We start from the raw sequence: 27,723 nt of genomic DNA on the forward strand, positions 1-27,723 counted from the left end.
AGGAAGAAAAGAACTGGGGTAGCGAAAAAGAAACAACACTATTTAAAACTTTTTTTTCGACATCTATTGTTTACCTCATGTTTACCTCATAAGTGGATAAAAATTATTATTAGGTTAGGTAATATAATAACAGACTTTATATGTTATAAAGAGGGGAACTTGAAGTAGGGACAACATACCAAGATAAATTATAGACTATTAAAAGAAGACAAAGTGAGAAAATAAGATTCTCACGGGTGAGCTGGGCCTAATGTATACGGGAAGATTCAGAATATCCCTGTATTATGAATGAGATGGGCAATAGTGATCAATTGCACTGAACAGATACCACCTATATTGAAATCCTCAACACATGTCCATAACTTACATTCCACTTACACTACTTAAAGACCTTGGCCACCACATTTTCTAATAGATGATAGAACATAGAGGATATATTAGGAAAAGAATTAGAAACATACTATGGAAAGTTGTATGGTAGACCTGTGGGAAGAGTATCTGAAGAAGATCACAAAATAATGGCAATACAGATTTCTTAACATTTTGTTAACAAAATTTTTAAACATTAATATGAAGTGCATTTTTATTAATGATTATTAATGAGAAACATTATTAATTTCATTGTTGATAAAATATAGTAAGATTCCTATACTTCATGTACGTGCTACTTAAGTAGTATTTGGCTCCAAATATGATAGAAGGAGTCTCAGATCTTCTGTTAAATATTTGCGTGTAGCAACTACAAAATAAATAGGTGTAGATGATAAATACAGATGAGTTTTCTTTTTTTATTGCTATGATGTGTTTTATTTTTTTAAATTAGTTTCAGGTGTACAAAACAACATGATTAGACATTTACACCCGTCACAAATTGATAACCATCCTCCCCAAGTCTACTACCCCTCTGACATCATAGATATGTAGCTGTTATAGTATCATGAGCTGTATTCTCTATGCTGTACTTTATATCCCGTAGCCATATATATATATATATATATATATATATATATATATATATATATATATACACACACACATATATATATACACACATATATATATATACACATATATATATAATTATAGTTGACATTCAATATTATTCTACATCATCTTCAGGCAGATGAGTTTTATTGGTGACCCCTCTACTATTATATAAACAGTTGGAAATGATAACTTTTGATAAAGACTCAAATAAAATAATTACCAAATTGTCTTATTTACACATAGTTGCAATCCTGAAAAAATTAATGTGTGTCATAACTTTGTGAAAATGTTCTGTGTTTATATTAAAGTAGAGTTAGAATTTAGACTCAAGGTAATTTAAAAAGGTTTTTAAGAATCATTTGAAAGATTTGAAAGACTTGGGATTATTTTTCACTGTGAGAATGTCCAGTTTAATACAGAATGTCCAGTATCCCTGGTTCTTGTACTCTAAATGCTGGTAAGACCATGTAAGCATGGTGAAAACTAAAAATGTTTCCATAAATTTTCAAATTATCTATATGGTGGTAATATTTGTTACAGAACCACTGACTGAGAAATAGGGCAAAATTACTACACATCAACTTTTGTCTGTTTTGGAGAACTATGTTTTAGGGCAGGACTTGAGCATAATTTGGAGAGTAGATCATAAAATTTTGGATTATGTGGAATGATAAAACATGAATCAGAATTGAGAAAACTGGTGTAAGGTTGTCATAAGTTTATCTTTTTTTTCCAGTTAAAAGATAATTTAAAAATTACTGTCATTCTTTACAAAAGAAAAAGCAAACAAAATCTCCTAACCAAAACGTAAGGAGGAAAGACATACCCTCAAAATAATCTTTAAATTGAAGAAAGTTAGCTTTGAACACATTGCTATATATTTTTTAATTTTCAGTTTACTGAAACGTTTACGTTTCATCATGCATATCTTTACAGGTGAATATTTATCGTCTAGTTACAAAGGGATCAGTTGAAGAAGATATTCTTGAAAGGGCCAAAAAAAAGATGGTTTTAGATCATCTTGTGATTCAAAGAATGGACACAACTGGGAAGACAGTACTACACACAGGTTCTGCTCCCTCAAGGTATTTAGTGTAAAAAAAAAAATGTCATTTTAGACTCCTACTACACTCATTTTTCTGAAATGTTACTGTATCTAGTGTTGTAATTTTTTTTTTTTTTTTTTTTTTTTTTTTTTTAAGCACTGAACTAATTTTTAGTCAATGACATACATTCACTACTTGATTTTGTCACTCTAGTTTTTGTAATCTTGGGGGAAATCTCTTTAACATCTAGGCTTCAAGTTCTTTAGTTTTAAAATAAGTATACTGCTAATACTTCACCTAATCTATGTCATATAACTATTGTGACTATGTTAATTATTAATAAAGGTGCTATGTAAATGTTAAATATTTAACTGTGGGTGTTAAGTATAATTTTTTTTTTTTCCTGATTTTAGTTCTACTCCTTTCAATAAAGAAGAGTTATCAGCCATTTTAAAGTTTGGTGCTGAGGAACTTTTTAAGGAACCTGAAGGAGAAGAACAAGAACCCCAGGTAACAAAACTTTCAAATGTGTCATCTATTTAAACTATACTTAATACAGAGTATATTTACTTTAACACATATTAAAATATATTTAAAATAAAGATTTATTTCTAATTATAGGAAATGGATATAGATGAAATCTTGAAGAGGGCTGAAACTCATGAAAATGAACCAGGCCCTTTAACTGTAGGAGATGAATTGCTTTCCCAGTTCAAGGTAAATTTTCTTTTAAATTTTCGTTATAATTATACTTGTATAAATTGAGAGGGAATAATTTTTAATTTCTTTAAGCACCATCAGCAAGGTAATTTTTAAACAAAACTTTCCTAATTTTTTTGTGTGTATTAAAATTTTCTCTGGTGTATAAAATATTTTTTTTCCTTATTCTGACAAACCAGTAGCAGCCTGATTTGAAAGAAACAAAATCATTTATAAATAGTTACATTTATTTAGTGAATGCAGAGGGATGTTATTTTTTTAGATTAGCACCTAGAATAGTGTTTGGCAAATAGCATGTCCTCAAATATTGGGGTAAATGAATGAATATGGTGTCTTATTTAGATTTCCAGGACTGAAGGCTTTTAGCTGATTTTTATTGGAGCAGTTTTTGACATTAGATTAATTTAAGCATTATCACAACTAAGAAGGCTCAAGTAAATCAGTTAGGCAAAGTAAACAATAAGCTTCTATTCATATTTATAAGTACTCCTGGTTTGTAGAGGGCTAAAAGGTCGCAAGGAGTCCTAAAGCAACGGAAGTCAACTGACCTCAGAGTAAGTTGTGTGCCAGTTGTTTAATATAAAGAAGCAGGTTCCTTTACATCCTAGCCATTTTCCACAAACTAAGGATTTTAAGGTTCAATTCAATTTGTCATTTGTTCATTCAACAAGTATTTATTGAGCACCTGCAGTGTGCCATGTACAGGGACACAGCAGTGAATAAAATCTTTGTAATGTTAATGGATCACTCTGGCTGCAATGTGAAGGATATACTGTGTTGGGGAAAGAATTTAAGAAGGGAAATAAGTTAGTAAGACTATTTCTGTAATCCTGGTGAGAGGTAAAGTTTTCTGGAATTTTCACGGTCTCTGGGTATGGCCTAATTAACTCTTCACATGAAGTTATACTATTTGTTTTTTTTTAATTTGACTAATTGAAAATTTGAAAAAAGTCACCAGTAAGTTAACTAGAGACTATATTAACTCTATATTGATTATTATTATACCAGTGAATTGATACTCACACTTTGCTGCCTTTAGGGATGTCATCACATTTAAATAATAGACATGAAAGAATAAACATAATATTTTTAGCCCCATTCCTTATGTAGGATAAGCAGCTTTCTTGTCTTCATCCAGTTATCTATAGGTTTTAATGTACTAATATTGGAAATTAGCTTTAATGAATGCTTTCTATATACCAGACTGTACAGTTCCTTAAATGTATTATCTTGTTTAATCTTCACAAAAGTTAGTGTGCTGTTACTTTTCCCTTTTTTTAGGGATGAAGAAACTATGGCTTAGGGAACCTAAATAAATTTATCTAGGATTTTAGAACTGTTGTCTCTTGTCAGTAGCTCTTAGGTACTATTTTATGATCATAAAAACAAAAATATTGGATTGTTCTACAACATTTGGTAGTTAATGGACTTGTTTGGTAATTCCTGCAGAAGGTGATTTAGCATGTTACTACTATAAATTACTTTATTAATTTCTTCTAGTTCTGTTGTAGTAATAATTTTGTTGAATAACAGGACAAAAGAGAATCATTCCTGGAAGAGAATTCTTAGAAGTCATTTGGTTTGATCTACTTTGACCTAATAAAATGAACTTAGATGGTTTAGCATTCATATTTGGTTTAATCCATAGTCATATATTCATTATCCTGAGAATATTTAACTTTCATTGTCTTATTCTGGTATGCCACTTGCCCCTAAAAAAGAAGAAGAAAATTTAAAAACGTTCTTCTTTAATGCTTATTCTGTGAAAATTCTGGAATTTTATCAGGTTGCTAACTTTTCAAATATGGATGAGGATGACATTGAATTGGAACCTGAAAGAAATTCAAAGAATTGGGAAGAAATCATTCCAGAAGATCAAAGAAGACGATTAGAAGAAGAAGAAAGGCAAAAGGAACTTGAAGAAATTTATATGCTTCCAAGAATGAGAAACTGTGCTAAACAGGTGACTTTTTAAATATAAAAGATATTTTTACAATATCTTTTTTTGGTGGCTCCTTAAATTGTAAGAGTCTTCACACCTGGACTGATTTCTTTTCGTTTATGAGAGATATTTCTTTTCTTGTAATGTCTTCATTTAATTTGATAATCCATGCCTCATAAAATGAGTTGGAGAGTGTTCGCTCCTCTTCTATTTTAGGAAAAAGTTGCTTAGAATTGGTATTATCTTCATTAAGTGTATGGTGACATTTGTCAGGGAAACCATCTAGGCCTGGAGTTTTCTTTGTTTAGAAGACTTTTTAACTATAACTTCAATTTCTTTTATAAATATGAACTATTCAGAATATCTGTTTTTCAGCGAATTTGGTAGTTTGTTTCTTTCAAGGAATTTGTTTATTTTATCTAAGTTGTTGAATTTATGGACATAAAGTTATTTACAATATCCCATTATTATCCTTTTAGTGTCTGTAGGATATGTAATGATTCCCTTCTTTTCATTTCTAAACTGGTAATATTTTTCTTGATTATTCTAGTTAAAGGTTAATTTTATCTTTTCAAAGAACCACCTTTTGATTTAATTGATTTTCTGTTTTAAATTTTATTGATATCTACTCTATTATTTACCCTACTTTCGCTTTAATTTGTTCTTTTTTTTTATATCTTAAGTTATAAGCTTAGACCATTAAATCAAGACCTTTGTTTTCTAATATTAGCATTTAATACTGCAAGTTTCTCTCTAAGCACTGCCTTTTCTGAATCTCCAAATTTTTATATCTGCTGTGTTTTCATTTTCATCCATTTCAAAATATTTTCTAATTTCCCTTGAGATTTCCTCTTTAGCCCATAGGATTTTTTTTCTTTTTTTTTTTTTTTTAGAAGTATGTTGTCTGCTTTCCAAATATTTGGGAGATTTTTCAAGGATCTTTGTTACTGATTTCTAGTTTGATTCTGTTATGGTCAGAGAGCATATCTTATGTGATTTGTTGATATTTATTTTATTGCCCAAATGAACAAAATATCAGAGTTTCAAATAACAGTAACAGTGCAATGCCAAGCTACATATATTGGATCCTGCTATAAAGGGGAAAGAACTTGAATACTAGATTTATTTTGTTTTGCATTAACTTTTTTCTTTTTTTCTTCTCTTTTTTGAGAATACTGCGTTATAAGATTAATTGTCTTGATTACTGAGTTTTTTGGTGCCTCCTTCAATTTTGATTCTGAGGCAAATGAGAGACTTGCCTAACCCTAGTCCTTGTCCCCTTTTCCCAGGGGTGGAGTTTTTATTTTCTTTCTCTTTTCCTATAACTATTAGGTCTTCTCCTGTGCCCTCAGTTTAGTACGTGAGATGGATCTGGCAAAGTTTCCTACCTGTGTTCTCAAAGGTGACTGCTTCCTTTCTCCAGGGCTGTACCACAAAGGAAAGTTTTCTCTAATTTTCCACCCTACTTCTAGTCTTTTTCTTGAGCACCTGGTGGAAGTTTGTGGGGAATCAGTCACCTGAGAGTGGGTGCAGGTTCTTGCTGTGTCTTTGGTTCCTAGGGAACCTGTGCTCTCATGGTAGCCCACACTCAGCCTTTAGCAAATTTTACGTAACTTCCTCTTACCTGCTTGTTTGTGTGGTACTTGATGTCTGTCACAAGTGATCCAGTGTTTGAAATCCATCTCTTCTTACAAGCTGCTGTATTTCCTTATGTTTGAGACTACTAGATTGCATTGTCGTTTTGATGTGTTTAAGAAAAGGTAAAATTTTGTAGATGATGATTTTGTTGTTAGGGAAGGAGCTACCTACCAACTTTCTACTTCCCAGGCCGAAATGGAACCAAATAAGGTGTATTTGGCCTAAAAGTGACCTTGTATGCAGTTTTTGAAACCAAACCCCAGATTGATTTCCTTTTATAGTGCATGGGAAGCACAGTATTATATTAGATTTTGTAAAAGGATTAGAAGTTAGAACAAGAACTGAATGCCTATCCTTGATTTTCTTAAGCTTTTTAGCTATTAGGCTTTCAGAATATGTACTGAGACTTTGGAAAAATTCCAAAGACATACAGAAAATATATTTTGATGTATCTGTTAAGCAACTAATGTTACAAGTAGGCTTTTATGGGGGTTCAACTGTCATTTTTTTCTGTTAAATGTTTGATCAGCCTAATTAGAATACCAGTAAGTAGATATTTAGAAGAACAGAAAAAAATTGACACAATCTAGAGATACCTAGAGATACCACTAGTAATAATACTATGGTATATATAATTCCAATGTTTTGTATACATATCATTTGCCAAATTTAATTGGAGTCATTAATTTCATTCCTTTGACAGTATAAAATGTTAATTCTTCAACACAATTTTTAATGGCTTCTCCAATTTCCATTGTACAGATATAATATTGCCAAATTGCCTTCTGTCCCAGTTTAAGTATCCACCAGGGGTGTGTTACTGTTCATTTTTCTGTTACTATTACTAATATTAGCTATTATTGCTTAATTGATATTGTTCAAGTTGATGGATTAATAGAAGAATTGCATTTCATTGTTAGTGTCTCATCTTAAAAAATGTACCAATAATGTATAATTTTATGTTCATATTATTTTATTAATTGCTTGTTAATTGTTCTCATATTTTTACAAAAGGAAAATGGGCATATTCCTGCTGAGTTTTAAGAATGCTTTAAGTATAAAGGCTGTTAATACCTCTTTGTCACTAGCATGCTATATTTTTGTTTTGTTTGCTTTTTAATTTTGTTCATAGAATATTTTTGATACATAGAGAAACATTTGAATTTGTTAATTCTGTCAGTCTTTTGCAGTGTTTTCTTTGCTCTTACAATAGAAACCTTCTTTAAGTTTGAGTAAATTTTTGTTTTCAAATTCCAGATTAGTTTCAATGGAAGTGAAGGGAGGCGCAGTAGAAGTAGGAGATACTCGGGATCTGATAGTGATTCGATATCAGAAAGGAAAAGGCCAAAGAAACGTGGAAGACCACGGACTATCCCTCGAGAGAATATTAAAGGATTTAGTGATGCAGAAATTCGGCGGTAAGATGACATAAGACCACTTCAACTTGTTTTCATTAGAGGGTGAAACTGAAATAGAGAAATCCCATAGTTTTCAAAGATTAAGATAAAAGTTTTAGAGGAGGCAAATACATGATAATTGTGTAGGGATTGGGTAGTTCCACTTTTAGATAGGTGTTCATTATAACTATGAGGAGAAAAACAAGTTTGGTGTCTAATCTTTGCATATTATTTATTTATTGTTAGTCTATTTAGACTGCTAAATTTCTTTTGGTTTTTTTAATGTAGTTCAGAGTAGTGGCCCTTTTGAATAGTGAATGTATATTTCAGAACATTAGATTTATTACAAATTCTCACTGCAGTTATGACTCCCAACATTATTATTTTTATGTGGGAATAATTTAGTTCCATATTTTTCTAGTTTTAACTCTTTTTGAAAGTAACCATATTAAGAGCATTTCTAAAACATCCAAGTAGGAATTGAGGTAAGATTGGCCATGAAATGTGAATTGTAGTTTTCTTTCCAAATATGTTTATTCGTATATACACATTTACTTAAGGGTAATACAATAACAATTTACTTTATATAATATTTTTGCTTATGAAATTTGTAAAAAGGTTGTTCATTGTATTTTGAGAAGTTGTTTCTTTCAAGCCATTGTAACTTTTTTTTTTTTTTTACGTCATAGACCTGACTGATAAAAAGTTCTTCCTCATTCTTTCTCCAGAAAACTAAATATATTGTTAGATTTTATTAAGGGTACTTTTATGACCACCTGATTTGCTGGACTTTCTGTCTTTAGTTGAAGAGGCATTTCAACTTCTACTTTTCCTGGATAATTTCTCTCATCCATCAACCACTTAGGTAGCTTTGTTCTTAATTAAAATTTTTATTTTCCATTGTTGGCATAATACCATACACCTAAATTAGAGCTATATTCAGTAAAATTTTATCGACCCTTGGAATGTGAGGAGGTATAATATGATTGACAATTCTTGAGACACTTCCTGTGGTAGTCTTGAATCTTTTTTGTCTGTAAAATAATAAAGTAATTTCTAAAATAAAATTTAGCTTCTATTGTTTTATTTATATTGGCTTCTAAACATCATCCTGGGTGTTAAAATATGTCTTGTCTTACTTGGTATGTTTTAATGTTTTAACATTTTGGTTTCTAGCATAGTTTATTCATTTTTTTTGTTAGTAAACGTTGCTTTGAATTAATTTTTGCACTAACAAGTATTTTCTTATTTTTTTATTTATAAATATATCTATTTTTTAATGGATAGTGGTGCACACATTTAAACCAAACAATTATTTTCTGTTAGGTTTATCAAGAGTTACAAGAAATTTGGTGGCCCTCTGGAAAGGTAAATACATCTATTCTCATAGAATTATAGCATGTGTTACATGCTTGTCAGCTTTATTGGTCTGTACTAATATTCAGTTTAGCTGCTTTGTTAAATTTGCTTTAAACAGGCATTTACAAAGTTAATCTGCAGAAAGAAAAATTCAAGTATATTTTTAATGTTTTTGTTACTACCCTTAATTCTTTCTACTCTAAATTTTTATCTGCAAAGGGAGTCTTCTATAAAACATATATTTGTAAAATACTTTGCATTTTTATAATTGTATTTTTCAAATGCTGTATCATATATATATATATGTATGTATATATATATTAATCGCAAACTTATAAATTAGCAGATTCATCCTTAGAGAAGCTGAATTGCTAACCTAACCTAATTTAAAGGGCAGTTCTATTTTCCCTTACCAGGGAAATTTTCTTAAGTTACCCTAATTACAGCTCCTTTTTAAACAAACTATATTAAAATTCAAATTGTCATGACAGGTTTGTTTTTTTTTGTTTGTTTTTTTTTTATTTGTTAACCTCAGTGATTGTTGGTGATTTGGATATTCTTTGTCCTTTGTTGTGGCAAACCCACTGTCTAGATAGTGATAAAGACTCAAATTGATTTGTTTCTTTAATCTCCAAAACTCCCTCGACTATTTTAATTTGAGATGACTTGCATGTAATACAATGACTTACATAATTATTTTACTTCTATATGATGGAAAAAACATTTTGAACATTAATAATTGTATTACCAACTCAGTGCATAGTAATAAAAAGTATGGAATTTTACTCTTGCATCTTTTTTATTTATAATTATCATAATGCTTAACCACTTCCTTTTGAACTTAAGAGCTGATCAGTTATGAAAAGCTTTTGTACGATATTATGTAATCTTCAAATTCGGAGCATACCATTTGCTTTGTAATGAATCAGTTAACTTTATTATCCTTGAATATATAAATGAATTTTCCCCGCCAAATCTTCCCAGTTTTTACATACTTTGTGCCAGTTAGGTGAAGTAGAATTTGTAGGGCGTGCAGTAGTGTTATTTGTAGAACTTGAGATAAAGTGAAACTGAGTCTATCTTAAGTGGCACCACTTTATTTTGCATATTTACCTGAAAATTGTATTATTTCATTACAGATTAGATGCAATTGCTCGAGATGCTGAATTAGTTGATAAGTCAGAGACAGACCTCAGACGACTAGGAGAATTGGTACATAATGGTTGCATTAAAGCTTTAAAGGATAATTCTTCAGGAACAGAACGGACAGGTAATCTTAAAATGAGAGTGATTTAAAGAGAGATAAATAGAAGTTTCAAAATATGCTTTTATTGAGTTACATAGGTATTATATCTTAAGCTATCTATTCATCAGTCTTAAAAGATGGCTTATAAAACAGAGCAAGGCCATTCCTGGGTAATAGGAAATGGTCACAGAATTGTGTTAACGAAGGCAATAGATTCTATCTGCCTGGAATCTGGCTGGGAGGTAACATCAGAAATTACTGTTAGTTATATTTTTAGCATAGGTGACTGGGAAAAAATATTGTAAGGATGCACATGTGATACTGATTCTGGTCAGTATCCTTGATGGTGGTTATTTTGCAATTCATCTACCTAAATAAAAATATTTAGATAAGATTTAGTAATCAGATATACTGGGGGGAAAATCACACAAGAACTCTTACTTAGAAGCTGACCATAATTAATAGATCGATGTGCAATTGATAAAACAAATATGTAAGTACTTTTTTATGAATCCACATCTCCTATATATAATCACTAATTTGTACTGAAAAATCTTACAGTAAAATTTAAGGTTTGCCAGTAAGTCCCCCTTAATAATAAAAGTATGTAATACTTATAGGTAAATAAGTAATACTTATTAATATAAGTAATACCATATGTTGCTTTTTTATTTTGTAGAATTACATATTTTATACTTTTTTTTTTATACTCTTTTTAAAAATATTAAGGTGGTAGACTTGGAAAAGTAAAGGGTCCAACATTCCGAATATCAGGAGTACAGGTGAATGCCAAGCTAGTCATCTCCCATGAAGAAGAATTAATACCATTGCACAAATCCATTCCTTCAGATCCAGAAGAAAGAAAGCAGTGAGTTGTTTATTTTTTCCATTGTAAAATATTCATTGTTACTCAATAACTTGGATGTGAATGTAGGTTAAAAATATTTTTCATGTCATATGAAAAATGTCTTGATTCAGTGTTCTTAAATATAAAATAAAGCACAGTATTTCAATTTCTAATGGCTCAAATATGTTTTTCAAAATTTTTAATAAAGCTATTATAAACTTAACTTTGTTAATTTTAATGCTAGGTATACTATCCCATGCCACACAAAGGCAGCTCACTTTGATATAGACTGGGGCAAAGAAGATGATTCCAATTTGTTAATTGGTATCTATGAATATGGATATGGAAGCTGGGAAATGATTAAAATGGATCCTGACCTGAGCCTAACACACAAGGTACTTAAATATTCCTTGATTCTATTGATAATTAATGTTGAATTTAATTTTTGTTTTTAAACGATGTTAGAAATAAACTCAACTAGAGTCAGGAATGCAAGACACTAGCTAGCTGTGTGACCTTTAGAATCTGGTTTTCATGAAGGGATTGAATTTCAATGATCTCTTGAGATTTTGCTTTATATCTGAAATTATATTCTTGTTACTAAGACACAGGTATAGCTTTCTTTAGGTTAAAAGTAAACCTCTCATTTTATCATTAACTGCATTATTCAAGAGCAAAAAGAGATTCTGAAATCTTGCATAATTTTTCCATGTTTAGGATTTTTGGTGATTTGATGTTACCATATTAGCTAAAATAATTTCTTTGCCTAGAATGGAAAACACTGGAAGCATTGCCTTATTCTTATCATTTAAGTTACATATTTATATTTTACTTCGTCAAGGACAAATGGGAACCTTCAGATATTAGTATTTTGTCATTTGCTACTATAAAGTAAAACTTAAATTGTTTAGATTCTCACTGTAAAAGTTTCCTGACAGTTTGCATGCTTTGGGTCATCTTCTAGATAGATGATACTTGGCATTTTAGGAATTTTTATATACTTTATAGCTAATATACTGTTATTCAGAGAGAGGAAATCTTAAGAATATCAATAATGTTTAATAACACTGGATGCTAAATACACTATTGTATATTGGGAAGAAATTTCTAACCTCACACTATGTTCTCATTTTGAATGGAGGATTTTTTTCCCTTGTGTTTATTTAGAATTCATTCCCAGGGAAGCTAAATGTTTGGCTGTGGCATAGGTATAAAAATATGTATTTTGGGGGGCGGCCGGTTAGCTCAGTTGGTTAGCGTGGTGCTCTTAACAACAAGGTTGCTGGTTCGATCTCCACATGGGCCACTGTGACTTGCACCCTCCACAATAGATTGAAACAACTACTTGACTTGGAGCTGATGGGTCCTGGAAAAACATATTTAAAATAAATAAAAGTTTTAAAAAATATATACTTTGCATTCTAAGATGTTTACTCCTACAAATTTAAAGAATTATGACTTGTCAGTGAATTATACATAGTTTTAAAAATGGATAAGCAGTTTTTAGCTTATAAATTTCTCATTTATTTAAGACAACCTGAAAAATTAATTGCTTTTCAGATTCTTCCAGATGATCCTGATAAAAAACCACAAGCAAAACAGTTGCAGACACGTGCAGACTACCTCATCAAATTACTTAGTAAAGATCTTGCAAGAAAAGAAGCTCAGAGACTTTCTGGTGCAGTAAGTTAAAATTCAAATGCATAAGAGTAGTTTACTTTTCAGTAAGACAAGTCTAGTTTATTGATTGCCCGAGACATCTGTAGTTAATATGAGCTTGTAAGTGTACTTTTCTGTAATTTAGTAACATTATTTAAATATGGTAATATTTTGCCTAAATTATCTCAGCATTCATGTTAACACTGATGAGTCAGTCGTATTTTTCAGAAGTGGGATTAGGTGTTTTTTGGTTTTTTTCCTAGTATTTGGAGAGGCAGTGAGGGAAGCCTGTTCAAGTGGTGTACTTATTGAGAGGTCAGGCCTTCGTTACTGTTTTATTTGGAGACATTGGAGAGCTTACAGGACAGTATTAAAGATCACTGAGCTTGTTTATGAGGGGGCTCCAAAAAATGTGTAGGAAGAAGACATTAAAAAAAAAGAGGTGATTTGGAAACTACAGCAACCTTTAAAAGTTTACCTGTGACCACAATGTCATAACTGCCTATGTACCACTAAAAGTAATTCTTAATGCTATTTTCGGTAGCATTGAATTTAGTTGAAGATAATAACTTAGGATGGTAAAAAAAATCCCTCTTTCTATTTCTCTCCACTTCTGCTTCTAATTCTTTTTTTAAAAGAAAAAAATAATTATTGTTGGTTAATATTTATAATTCATATTAATACATACTTAATTCATTAAGTTTATATGACTTGTTGGCTTTCTAAGGTTGGTGCAGTTCATTAGAAGCAGGCCATGGATTGGCTAGGAATATGTGTTCTTTTAACTTTTTAGATTTAATGTTTAAGAAGTTTATTAAAATGGAATCTATAAAGTTGGTTAGAATAAAAATAATTATTTTTAGGGAGGTTCAAAGAGGAGAAAAGCAAGAGCTAAGAAGAATAAAGCAATGAAGTCTATAAAAGTGAAAGAGGAAATAAAGAGTGATTCTTCTCCCCTGCCCTCAGAAAAGTCCGATGAAGATGATAAGGTAAGAATGTATTTTAGAAAAGCAAACAGGAACATGGCATGTTTTGGTATTCTTTACATTTGAAATTTGAACTAAGGCCTGAAATTTTACTTTGAGGTAATGAAGTTCTTTTTTATAGTTCAGTATGTAGTCTCATTTACAGAACAGTATTCTACCCATCCAGTAGAATATTATATATCACTAGAGGGATAGAGTGAAGGTCCTTCCTTTTCAAACATTTGCCATTTAAGTGAAGTTGTGTCTCCTTTAATTTTATTATGAATTTTGAATGGACTGGCTTCTCTTATTTTATATAGGAAGGTAAACACTGCATGTACCATTATTAATTGGATTCTGGGTTATTTCTTTCAGAATCCACATACATGCAATCCATAATCATGCAAAGAAATTAATCTTTGTTAAGATTTGGTTAGTAATACATTGGCCATACTTGCACTTTCCAGGATGAGATCACTTCTGTGAAACATCCATATAAAAAAATTAAAACAGAAAGCGACAGTGAAGAAAAACCTGAGCCAGATGTTTGTATAAAGAAGGAACCAGAAGAAAAGAGGGAAGCAAAAGTAAAGGAGAATAAAAGAGAACTTAAAAGGGAGATAAAAGAAAAAGCAGATAAGAAAGATATAAAGGGAAAACGATTTTAAAGAAAAAATAGAAAACAAAATAAAAGAAGCTATGCAGAAAGAAAAAGGCATAAAGGAAGAAAAGGGATGCAAATCATAATGTAAAATTTAGAAAGTTACACAATCAGCTTATTTACATTTTAGGAAAATAAATTGCCTACCAGCCCAAATTAGCCTCAATAACTGAGTTCTTAAAAAATACATGTGGGTATCTAGGAGATGAGAAAAATAGGTTTGAATGCTTTTTAAAATTCCCTATAGGGTAACATTATAGAGTAGCTTTATTTTTGGTTTCCCCAAATAAAATTGGGGAAAGAGAAAATAGATAAGAATATTAAATGTAAATAAACAATTATAGGATATAATAAGAGTAATTACTTTCTGGAAGTGTTGATCAGTTTGCCTTTGCTGTTGTTGGATTTTGTTTTTATTTTCTCTGTTTCTCTAGTTGAGCGAATCTAAGTCTGATAGCAAGGAAAGAGCCAAGAAATCTTCAGTGTCAGATGCTCCAGTTCATATCACTGCAAGTGGTGAACCAGTTCCCATATCTGAAGAATCTGAAGAGCTGGATCAGAAGACATTCAGCATTGTAAGTAGTTAAAGAGTTTCTGGTTATTAGTAATAATTCATATATTTAAATTGCAGTTTTATCTTTTGGAGCTTTTAATTTAGAAATGATTTTGAATGTGATAGTACTGCAGTTCAGATTGATAAAAACAATGTATTTAAATTTTGACAGGTATCTTAAATTTAAAATCAACTTGGAAAAACTTCTTAATAAAGACTTCAAGGAGAGGCATTTAGGGACTACTTAGAGTGAACTATTTTCCCTCTGCCTGTAGATTTTTAAACCTTTGAATTTTTTAACCTGTTATTTATATAACAGAGCTTCTTACCTACAGTGAAGGACTAGCTTATTTTCTAGTCTTGTACAGACCAGTACTTTTAGAAAATATAATAAAAACAGAGTAAAAATTTTAAAAATACATTAAAAATATAACCCTGTTGTTTTATTACTACATTCAGTAGACATAAAATTGAACTGTCAGGTTGATAAAAGTTTCTAAATTTTCTGTACTTTCCCCTTGTGCACTAGTACAGGTTCATACACCACACTTTGAGTAACATTGGTCTAAAATATATTGGTTTTACATGCTACTGTGCTTTTCATCAAAGTAAGGGAAAATCTATCTTGTCCTTTCTCTAAAAGGGTTTAGTTACTGGATATAGTCAGGAAACCAGAGTGGTCTCAACTGTGAAATTAATTGTGATACAAATTTTGAGGAGAACTTTTTAGTGAGGTTGCAGGGTGGGAAAGCAGTATTTGAATATACTGGCTCTGGAGCCAGAGTGCTGCTATTAGTCAGTATGAGGATTAAATGAGTTGATACATGTAAAAGTTTACAGAACAGTGCTCTGCTCAAAAGATTTGTAGTGGTTGTGTTGGATATTGTTACTGAATTCAGACACGCCACTAGTTTGGTAGATGACCCAAAAAAAGTCCCACAAAATCAGGGAAGAGGAATAATTTTAGAGAAAAAGATTGAATGATATGAGACAGGTATGAATTATCAGAATTGAATAGGAAATATAAAATTACAATTAGTTACTGTAGGGAAATTTTATAGTCTATTAAATAAACATGTTTATATGTATGCACAAATAAATGTAAATACATATTCACATAAAAATCATCTTTAGGGATTTTTAGAATCTTAATCTTTTACACTATTTGGAGCTCTTAACATACTCCCATCACTTGTTAGACTCGGATATAATCTTAAGTCAGTGTTATCATTGATATTAATCAAATGCTGTACTTGAAAAATAGAAATTATCATCTTCTGAAATTACATTTGTGTTTGACCTCTATTACACCATTCGAGATCCCCAGCTCACCTTCTTGTGCCATTTTCTCCTCTCTTTTCTACCCTGGCTAGAGAGTGTTGACTAATGAACCCATTTATTCATTTCCTACTGATTCAGTGACATGCCCTAATATAACTTCAGATATTTTTCATGCTTTTTAAATATAATAGCTCCTGCCACAGTTTTCTTTTCTTCCTCACTTTTGGCTATTGACATCCCTCCAAATCCTGAGACTATTGGGAACATTCAAAGTCACTCCTGCTCCCGTCTGTCATCTTATTTACTTGAATATATACCTTATCTCTGGACTTTTTATCAATCTCCAGGTTCACATTCTGGGATTCCTAAGCACCTTTTTAAAGTGCTATTTGTGAGATATATCTTCATCAAGCCTCTCTATCCATTTTCTATTGGTATTTTTTTTAAAACCCTCTATATTGGGAGTGGGGGGTGCAGCAGTAGTGATGGCATGTGTTTGCTTTACTGAGGTGAAAACATTGAACTCCTTCGAACGGCTTCCCCTACTGTGCCTGCTCTATTACTGAGTTAGGTGAATTGCACCTCTGGCCTCTTTTCTTTGTCCACATTTCCTCCTTAGTCTTCTGACTTGTTCATGTAACTGCTGAAACGGAAAATTGCCCTTTTTTGCCTAGTGAATTTCTTCTCCATTAACCTTCATAAGTGATCTTAAAACCTTTTGTATTATGGAGAGGAAGAATGGAATAGTTTTAATAAGGACTCTGGAGCCAGACTTCTTTAGCTTGCATAATTAGGATTTTATGGCTATATAGTTGACCTTTGAACAACGTGCATTTAAACTGCTCGGGTCCACTTATAGGTGGATTTTTTCCAATTGATCCATGTGGTTCAAGCCCAAGTTATTCAACAGTCAGTTGGTGGTTGGAAATCCATGGATCTGGAGGGCTGACCTAAGTTATACTCGGGCATTGGGTGTTAGTCTAACCCCTGCATTGTTCAACGGTCAACTGTAAATTTTATTTAGGAATAGCTCTGATGGAATTCAGTGGCCTTTTCTCCATCTTGCTTTCCCTTGACATCTTTGCCTCACTTGACACCTTTTGATTTTCCTTAATGTTTCATAGATTTGATATTTCTAAATATCAGTATAATTAAGCAGGTAAGAAAGAGTACAGAGTTTGGGATCAGACCTGGGTTTGATAGATGTCATTTTGTTTTAAGCTTTAATTTCTTCTATAAAATAGAGTAAATAGTATTGTGAAGATCTATTGTCAGTATCAAATGCAGTGCATTTTTACAGCAATGCATAGCCTCTGGTACCTAATACATTCTTTCCAAATATTAGTTATCATTGTTCCAGTTCCCATCTCCAGGCATTGGCTTAAGCATAGATTTTAGTCATCAATTCCTCTTTTCCCTCCACCCACATTCAGTCAATGAGCAAATCATATTAGCTCTACCACACTGATTCAAGCCCCAGCTATCTCTTTCCTTGATTATTTCCATAGCTTTATAGTTGATCTCACTGCTTCCACCCTTCCCATTTTACCGTATACTCTTTTATACCTAGGTTTGTACTCCACACAGCAACAAGAGTGATAATGACTTTTACAGGGAGAATAAAGTCGCCCTATGTTACTTTTCTGCTTAACACTTTGTAAGCGAGCATTTTCCCGCCAAATCGCGTCGTAACGCGGGGCTTTTTTGACATTTTCTCGCCAAAATTAGACTTTCCGTAAAATATTCATATCTTTCGATCTATTTGATATTTTTCTATGAAACTTTCAGTGTTTTAGTTTAAAAAGAGGTCTCTATTTATTTACTTTGCAAAATTTTTGCCGGTTCCAACTAGAGGCGATATGACGAGTTTACTCGTTTCCCGCAAAAAATGTGTTTTAAAACTCTGAATGGCTTTCACTCTTACTGAGGATAACAGATTGATAACAGTAGCCTAGAAAACATAGCATCTGGTTTACTCCCCATCATCTGCAACTTTTCTTACTCACTTGGTTCCAGCCATGCTGGATTTATTTTCTGTAATTTGCCTTTTTAGTAATATTTTTATTCTGGTTTTGTTATAGGTTATAGTTTTTATTATGCAAATTGGACTTTAGCTGAATAATGCAATTTTTGGTATGTCATCCTTTTCTTATCATGCCAGTAATATGTAGGCCAAGGAAAATGTTGGTTTCTATCAGCCACCCCCAACTCTGCCCACCAAAGTAGAATAGTAACAAAATTCATCAATTTGTTTTGTCCCAAAGGTTTAGAAAAATAGACAGTTTATCCTTGTAGCTAATTTTAATAGCTTTGCCAATGTATTTTATTATATAAAGATCCTTGTTTTTTATATTTTATTCTATATTATAGTGAATATAGGATATTAAGTTATACTCTGAAATATTTTATTATCTTTTAATATCCTGTGTTCAAGACTATTTAGCATGGTATGCTACAGTGTAAAAAGTACCCTTTTTATACAGTAAAATCCAAAGCTTTTATTTACACAAAGACTGATTTTAAATGACAATGGAAAGCTGTGCTTTCTAAAGAGAATCTGAGTGGGAAATCCCTGATATTTAAGAGCTGTGAGGTGAGATTTAATGCTTATTTTAGCATCAAACAATGCTATATTTACTCATGTAAATATCATTGAAAGAAGTAGATCTTTGCTGAATTCCATGTATTTATGTTCTTATTTTCCTTTTTTAAAGTGTAAAGAAAGAATGAGGCCTGTCAAAGCAGCTTTGAAACAACTTGATAGGCCTGAGAAAGGCCTATCAGAAAGAGAACAACTGGAGCATACTAGACAATGTTTAATAAAAATTGGAGACCATATAACGGAATGTCTGAAAGAATATACAAATCCTGAACAAATCAAGCAGTGGAGAAAGTAAGTGATATACTTTTCAGGAAGTATTAAATTTGTGATTATGTAACCATCTGTTAGTTGTTTATATTTAAATTTATTTTTCTACTTCTGAAGTTTAGGTAACAATAATATTTAGAGGGGTAACCTGTGGATGATTGTTTTCATTTTTTTCCTTTAACTTTAAAGGCTTTTTATTCATGAGTGATTGCTTATAGCATCATGATAAACCACAGTTGGCATCTCGGCCTTTAAATAAGAAATAGAGGTGTTTCATTAACATTCAGATTGCATTTTATTGATTAGCTTTTCATTTATACAGTATATTAATTTGTAAAACACAGCAAGTGTAAACTTAAAAATTATGGATTCTATTGTATGGAAATTTTATTTTAAAAGAAATAACTAAACAGGTATTGACCAGTTAATGATATGCATTCTGAAGTATTTAGAGGGAGATGTCCTAATGTCTGCATTTTTCTTTGAAATGCATCAAACAAAAACTAGATTGACAGGGATGGATGTATAAAATTATATGTAATGCAAACATACTAAAATGTTAATAATTGAATCTAGGTAGTAGGTATATGGGTGATCATTGTAAAATTCTTTCGTCTTTGATGTATGTTTGAAAATGTTCATGATTTGGAAAAAAATAATCTATGCATATGTATTGTGAAGGTTCCTTAGTTTAAAATACCCTGCTAATATTAGTCTTGATATCTTAATATACTGCGATTTATTTAAATAGCCCAATTTTACAGACTATAAAGTATCGCTATAAAGCAAATATTGAAAGTATTATGCACATATATGTACATTAAATATAAGGGGAATTGCTACTTTTTAAGTTGCAATGCATTCCTTTACAGTCTCTTTTTTGTAAAACTGTAGGCCAAAATATTGATAAAGAATAAGTGTTGCTATATGCTACAGTTAAGCAAACAACCTTCACAAACTAAATTAGTAATACTAATGGTAATTTATAATTAATAAAACAAAGAAAGAGAAGAAAACACTTGAGAAAGCCACAATTGACTTAACACTGATAAAAATGTTTCTAGAAAAGTCTCCAGATGTCCATCTCTGTATGCACATGTGCTTGGATAATTTTGCAGTTAATGTATAAGTCATAGACTTAATGGGTTCCAAAATTTGAACCGTCAGCTCCAAGTCAAGTCGTCGTTTTCAGTCTGGTTGATTGACGCTCTAACCAACTGAGCCAACCGGCTGCCAAGGAATTACTAATCTTGGTGGGAAGAGAATTAGGAGCCCTATCTTCTAGCCTTACCTATCTGTGTATGAGTTCAGGCAAGTCACTTAGCCTCAGTACTTCATGTGCTTGTTTACTTTGAAAACTGACTTTTATATTTACTGTACCTACATTAAGGTAGGTTATTTGTGGAATTAAATAATAAAAAAGAGCTTCGAAAATACAAAAACTGTATAAAGTACCTGGCTATCAATAGTATCTCATTCAAGGCTTTATAACTTAATGTATGCTTTGTAGTGATAAGCAATAGATGCTTGATATTTGAGAGAAATATGTCTCAGCCATTAAGAAACCCCAAAATTATTAGGTTGGTGCAAAAGTAATTGCGGGTTTTGCAATTATTTTTAACCTTTTAAACCAGAATTACTTTTGCAACAACCTAATAAATGTTTCTGTGTAATATCGTTTCTTCTTTAAAACAGAATAAAAAGTTATTTTCCAGCTAAGAATTTTTGTTCTTGGACCTTGTATTTTCCATCCATGTCACTGAAAGATGGGTTTCTTTTGGGAAGCCATTGTTCATACACAGAGGTTTATTTATTTTTTTAATCCATTAAAATCTATTTCTTGACTCATTAAAGATGTTGATGTTGGGTAGTTTGCTAAAGTCAGTCACTGGCTAATTAGTAATTTCTCTACCCTGTTTATTATATAAGCAAAATTTCATCAAAATCATGTTCTAACATATCTACTGAAAAACCTAATCATTTAAGAAAATGTGAATTTGTGAAGCCATTACTATTTCAGTGATGGCAGATAGACTTCAACTCCAATGTCATTGATTATGAATGGATGCTGAGGAAGCTGTATTGAGAAGTATTATTCGTAGGCTGCGACTGAACTTATGAAAGAGGACTCTGATTAACCTACTAATGCTGACCTTGGGATGGGAAGCGAGGCCTAAAGACACCATGTTGTACCTGATTTGTAGTGTCTGGTCATGTTCTTCTCATGATGATTACATCACTAGTATAAAATGACAGTTGCTTTTTAATGCATTATTTAGGACCCTTCTTTCACAAGCTAAATCCACATTATCTGATAGCATCTTTACTCAAACTACTAACATAGCTTGTTCCTTTCATATCTAATCAGAATCACATTGATTTCCTTCCTGATTTGTAAATTTATATCTTTGGTTTCAAATTAGGATTGATTACCACTTTTCACTCCAAAGATTATTAAATGAAGGGATTTGAAAGAGAGGTAAAACTTAATATTTAGTTTCATTTATAGTTTTATCGATATATGAAGTTTTTTAAAACATTAGAAATAATCTCCTTAGACTTTATTCCATAGAGGGCTAAGTATGTGTATGTGTTTTTCTGTCTAGAGGGCGGGGGTTCCATGAAAAAGCTAAATATTTTCCTCCATCAGATTAATTTGCCTTTTCTTCTTCTAGAAACCTGTGGATCTTTGTATCTAAGTTTACTGAGTTTGATGCAAGAAAATTACATAAATTATATAAGCATGCTATTAAAAAACGGCAGGAATCTCAGGTAAATTAACACATCATTTTTTTCCTTTAATTTACTTTTTCCTTTAATTTATATAGTTAAAACTGAGACAGCCTTCCTTAATAAGAATTCAATTAGTAAATGTAGAAAGAAGGAAATAGAAAATTACCATTAGAGCACCACAATAAAAACTTGCAGGTAAGATCCTGTGAGGGAAGCAAAAATTAGTGGACCAGAACACAAGATACTGGCATAGTCTAAAAGTCTCTGATCCAAGATGTTTATTAATTACAAAGAGAAATAATAACTTTTTAGAAAAGAAACCTGCCTGACATCATTATAAACAAGCAATCAAGGGTAACATCACTAGTAATAAGTAAGACATGTTGATGACATTTTGAATCCCCTGATATGATGCACTGAGAGAGGTACATCACTTCTGTGGAATTCTTGGCAAAATGCATAACCTCAATCTGTTTATGAGAAAATACCAGACAAACCACAATTGAGAGATATTCTACACAATAACTTGTCTAATACTCTTCATCAAGATCATGGAAGACAAGAAAAAACTAAGAAGCGGTCCCATGTAGAAGGAAACTAAGTTAGACGTGAAAACTAAGTGTAATATGGAGTTCCAGATTGGATCCTGGAACAGAAAAAGGACCTTAGTGGAAAAATGTGAAATCTGAATGCAGTCTGTAGTCAAGTTAATAGTGTTGTACCAATGTTAACTACTTAGTTTTGATCATTATATCATGGTTATAGAAGTTATTAATATTAGGAAGCTGGATGAAAGGCATATGGGAATTCTCAATACTGTTTTTGCAGCTTTTCTGTTAAGTCTAAAATTATTTCAAAATCAATTCTTTCTAAAAGTCATGGGACAAATACTTTATACTTCAAAAAAGGTATCTGCAAAATGCGACATTTATACATTCTAATATCTTACTTAAGGACTTCTTTCAGTCTCAAGATTTTCTTTTTAGGTTTTTTTTTGTTTGTTTTTTTCCTGTTTTGTAAAAATATTTGAAGCCACTTAAAAGATTCTTACATATGTACATTTATTTTAGCAAAATAATGACCAGAACAGCAACTTGAATGCTCAAGTGATTAGAAATCCAGGTAAGTCAATCCTACTAATTATTTTGGAAAGTAAATTTTTAAATTGTTTCCCTTTCTTGGGTTTGTTTTAGGTAACACATACCCACATTATTATTATATCGAGATTATTATACCCACATTATTGTATCTATTATCTTCAATAATCCTTTTTTGCTTATTATTAACTTTTCCATAAATCAGCCTTTTACCAGTTTCCAAAAATTGTAGAATAATTGTTAAAATGATAAATAAAATAAATCTATAATGCAATAATGCATCCTTTCTGTACAAGAATCACAAAAGTATAGTCTGTCTGAGCAGGAAATGGGCCTTATATTTTTCAGTTGTGATTTTTTCACATTTCAGAATAAAGTGACCCTTTTGTAAGCCGTAGTACTGCTTTTATAGACCATTTATAAAGGCTTTAACTGCCTGTATTTGGGAACTGATTGTGTTTAGGTGGAGTTGACACAAGAGTTCTTGTAATCTAAGAGCAAAGTTACTTTTGTTTACCATGTATTTTTTTAAGTCATTAACAAAAGTTGGATTCTTTTATCTAACAGATGTGGAAAGATTAAAAGAGAATACAAATCACGATGATAGCAGCAGGGACAGTTACTCATCTGATAGACACTTATCTCAGTATCATGATCATCATAAAGACCGACATCAGGGAGATTCTTACAAAAAGAGTGACTCTAGGAAAAGACCCTATTCTTCTTTTAGTAATGGTAAAGATCATCGTGATTGGGATCACTACAAGCAAGACAGCAGGTAAACTTGACAATCAGTTTTGAAATTTTGCTTGTTCACGTCCTCCTTTGTTTATTATTGTTTTGGGGTTTTATTTTTTGAAGGCTTTAAACAGTAACAACCTGAATGTAACAACAACAGAATACATTTTATTTTATTAGTAAAGGAATATTTTCATTAGTTAATGATGATTACTAAAATCAAAATAAAAAGAATAAAAGATCAGAAATAAATTAGACTTTCTTTGTATTTTAGTTATGCTCATTTCGTAATTTTTCTCTGAGAAGCACTGTCACATTATAAACACATCAATTGTAGAATGGCTCTTAAAATTAGAAACGGGCACAAAATGAAAAGAAAAAGCGTTATTTATAGTAGTAAATATTTACAATTTCACAGGTTTATAGAACTAATTTATATTGTTTATGAGAACGACCTTTCATGAACCAAAAAACATTAAATTATGTTCAATGTATTTTATTTGAAAAGGCAACCATTTTAGATATGTCTTTTCATTAAACTCATAATTATTTATTTTTTTAGTAGACTGCCACATTTATGTATGGAGCATTGCAATAAAGACTCATGTGTTAAGTCTTATTATATAACTAATCAAACCTAAGGAAAGCTTTTAAAAGGCATCACTAAACCAATTAAGTTTCTCTTTTACAAATTATTTCATAAACTGCATTTTAGAGGTTTTTTTTTTCTTTTTCTTTTTTTTTCTGTTTACAGGCTCATAAAAAGGACCTGATTTCAAGGGTATTCTAGATAGTTGTAGTTATCTTAATTCCAACTTCCACGTAATTAAGATGCATTAATACAAATGATGCATAAAATAAGAAGTTTTAACAACCAATATAAATGGGCATGTGAAATTAGATGCTATCTCAGGTGCTCTGTATGGTTCACTTTAGTTTAATGAATCAAGTGATTTTTCCAAAGGCATGCAGAGATATTACCAGTGATTTAAGCTCACTTTATGAAGTTTTATAATGAAGCACTGAGCTTCTATACAATTAAAAGTATGCTTTAAAGTCTTTTTGTGTTTTATTTTTTAATTAGATTTTATTTGGAAACATTTAATTTGCACTCATAATGTAACTAAAATTCCTAATTTCTTTTTTATTAGATATTACAGTGATAGAGAGAAACACAGAAAACTGGATGATCACAGGAGTAGAGATCACAGGTCAAATTTGGAAGCAAGTTTGAAAGATAGATCTCATTCTGATCATCGTTCTCATTCTGATCACCGTTCTCATTCAGATCATCGGTCAAGTTCTGAATATACACACCATAAATCTTCCAGGGATTATAGATATCACTCAGATTGGCAAATGGACCACAGAGCTTCCAGTAGTGGGCCGAGATCACCACTAGATCAGAGGCCTCCTTATGGCTCCAGGTCTCCATTTGAACACTCAGCTGAACACAAAAGTACACCTGAGCATACCTGGAGTGGTCGGAAAACATAACAAAAACTGCTATTTTTGTCTTTCTGGACTTTTCTTTTAGCCATATATCATAAACCAACACAGTAATTGCCTTACATGACTTGAAAGATATAAACAGATCTTCTATCAGTAGCAGTATTGTTACTTCTTTCCAGGATGCAAGGTCTATTATCCCAACAGAAGAGAAAATATTTTTATATTTAAGGATTATGCTGCACTGTACTACAAATATTGTAGTGCTTTTTTTTTTTTTTTTCTTTTTTAAAGAAATGGAAAATGTTTACTATTACAGGGACCTCAACACTGCCCTTCCATATAGGCTGGATGAAACTTTTTAAGTCAGTGATTTTAGACTGACCTCCATTTAAATTATGTTTGTATATGAACTTTACTCTGACCTGTGATCATGTTTCAGGAAGGAATGAAAGAGAGTTCTTTTCTTGATAAAGAAAAAACACTCAAGGACTTTGTTCACTTTCCAAAGCTACTTGTTTACATTGTACACTGCGACCACCTTGCCGCTTTTCATCACAAGCTTGAATATTTAAATTCTGTACTTATATCTGTAAAATAGCCAGGAATTTCCTGTTTGTGATCTATTATTATGCCTTTTTACATACACACAAAAAAATGACTGTAAATTATTGTAAATGGATTAAATGAGCTTTCCTTACTTCCTTTCCCTTCTCAGGCTTTTTTTGACTGTTCCTTTCCCTACCAACTCAGGCCTTCTTATCATTTTTAAAAAAAAGAAAATCAGTGTAATAACACTTTTTAATGATTTGTCTTGATGGAATCATTGTTTAGAATGTAAAAAATGGGGAAAGGGGCCACTTAATTCCATTAGTCCTCTTTTTATATTGACTATTTTATTAGATACATGTTATTTCTTTCTCTTTTTTTCTTTTTTAGTCAATATTGTGTTTGTAGTAACAAAGTGGTGAGATAATATGTCAAATCTAAACTGCATGCTCTGGAAACATTTTCAGATGCATTTGGTTTAAAAGGGTAGGTGTATGAACACTTTTCAGAATCCAAAACAGCCAAAAGTTATTGTAAATCCATTTGTTTTCCCTTTCCATGTGGGCAATAATGTCAAATGTGCTATGCAGCCAGGTAACATTTTAGATAAACTTGATTGACTTTTAATATAAACTGTTACAATGCACACTGATTGTATATAAAAACCTTATATATGACAAATTAAATTTAAGAAAAAGGATATGTGGGCTCCTGTAATTTTCTGCTGCATTCTTATTCCCTCAAGCACTTAACTTTTTTTTTTTTAAGTAGTAAACATTTAGCTGCCAGCAAAAGGATATTTTGGTAAGCAGTTGAATATAGTTAATAATGTGTAGCACTACAACTAAATCTATTTTGAAGACTATATGAATCTATGAAGTAAAATTTAGATCATAGAAATTTTTGTTGGACTCTGGTTTTCTGCAGATATTATTTTAGAATGCCTTATATTTATTCACAGATTTTTATTTTGTTATGTTCAGTGGGAATTTTTGACTCATGTAGCATACATTCTTGGATGTGTGCTGTGATATAACAAATTTGAATCGTAACTGATAAATATATTGATATGTTTCAATAATATTCTTAAATGTGTCCCTATTGATTTAGCTTTGGAAGCAATCGACAGAAATTTGTTTATAGATGTATTTTTTAAAATATTTTCCTTTTATCCGATTAGGTCTAAAATGTACTCTTTGGGTACAAAACAAAGCTTTGTTTCCATTTTTTTGTTTGTTTTAAGCAGTGATTCCTCCTTTCAGTAGTTACCATGAAGAATGGTGATCTGTTTTTTCCTGGTATATCAGATAACATGAGGAATAAGTCAATTTTAGAATATCTAATTTATAGTTAAGTATAAAAATGATAAAATAATTTAGTACCAGTACATAATTTTTAAGCTTTTTCACATTTAGAATAATTATTTTATTCCACAAGATAACATTTAACAACAAAAATTGTAATGCTCAAAAAAATTAACCCAAAAAACAGATCAGGGCTGACATTTCATCACTTTCTAGCTGGGATATTTGCATTATATCCTATTGTGCAAATTATAAGAGAACAGTATTACATTTTTTGAGACAATGGAATGGGCTCTAACTTTCTTAACAATGCTACATTTAGTTGTATGTTTCAGTCAACTAATGAGTTGAATGAAAAATCGAAAACTGTATGTAACATTTATTAATTGATGGAAAATATGTTCATTATTTGTAAGAAGTCAGCAATTAAATAGAAAAGGAACAAGCCATAAAGTTATGACACAACGGAGAAGAACATAAGTACATATATATAACAGAACATTCTCTATAAAATATGCTTAATTTTTGTCTTTTACATGCTCATTCTGCTTTGCTTTTTTTATCCATTTGTGTTTAATTTTTCAAGGATGAGAGATTATGCATAGTACTGTACCAATTAACCCTCCACTTTAATAATATACAATAAATGATTCTTACTAAAAGCAATGGCCTGTTTGCTTATA

The 27,723-nt window shown here is 31.2% G+C and overlaps 1 protein-coding gene across 1 annotated transcript in view; it reads left to right on the forward strand.

Annotated features, from left to right (window-relative positions):
- The window catches only part of CHD1 (chromodomain helicase DNA binding protein 1), a 72,832-nt gene extending 47,357 nt beyond the window's left edge, over positions 1 to 25,475 (forward strand). Inside the window, exons 20-36 of the mRNA XM_019727925.2 lie at positions 1,924 to 2,072; positions 2,447 to 2,543; positions 2,655 to 2,750; positions 4,540 to 4,716; positions 7,591 to 7,751; positions 9,057 to 9,098; positions 10,229 to 10,359; positions 11,065 to 11,203; positions 11,427 to 11,577; positions 12,743 to 12,865; positions 13,705 to 13,830; positions 14,902 to 15,042; positions 19,016 to 19,194; positions 21,846 to 21,942; positions 22,974 to 23,025; positions 23,568 to 23,778; positions 24,890 to 25,475. Of these exons, the coding sequence (XP_019583484.2) occupies positions 1,924 to 2,072; positions 2,447 to 2,543; positions 2,655 to 2,750; positions 4,540 to 4,716; positions 7,591 to 7,751; positions 9,057 to 9,098; positions 10,229 to 10,359; positions 11,065 to 11,203; positions 11,427 to 11,577; positions 12,743 to 12,865; positions 13,705 to 13,830; positions 14,902 to 15,042; positions 19,016 to 19,194; positions 21,846 to 21,942; positions 22,974 to 23,025; positions 23,568 to 23,778; positions 24,890 to 25,235 (2,418 nt within the window). The 3' untranslated portion in view covers positions 25,236 to 25,475. The remainder of the gene's footprint in view (positions 1 to 1,923; positions 2,073 to 2,446; positions 2,544 to 2,654; positions 2,751 to 4,539; positions 4,717 to 7,590; positions 7,752 to 9,056; positions 9,099 to 10,228; positions 10,360 to 11,064; positions 11,204 to 11,426; positions 11,578 to 12,742; positions 12,866 to 13,704; positions 13,831 to 14,901; positions 15,043 to 19,015; positions 19,195 to 21,845; positions 21,943 to 22,973; positions 23,026 to 23,567; positions 23,779 to 24,889) is intronic.
- The last annotated feature ends 2,248 nt before the right edge of the window (positions 25,476 to 27,723 follow it).

This window comes from Rhinolophus sinicus, linkage group LG03 (assembly GCF_036562045.2).
Source record: "Rhinolophus sinicus isolate RSC01 linkage group LG03, ASM3656204v1, whole genome shotgun sequence".
NCBI lineage: Eukaryota > Metazoa > Chordata > Mammalia > Chiroptera > Rhinolophidae > Rhinolophus > Rhinolophus sinicus.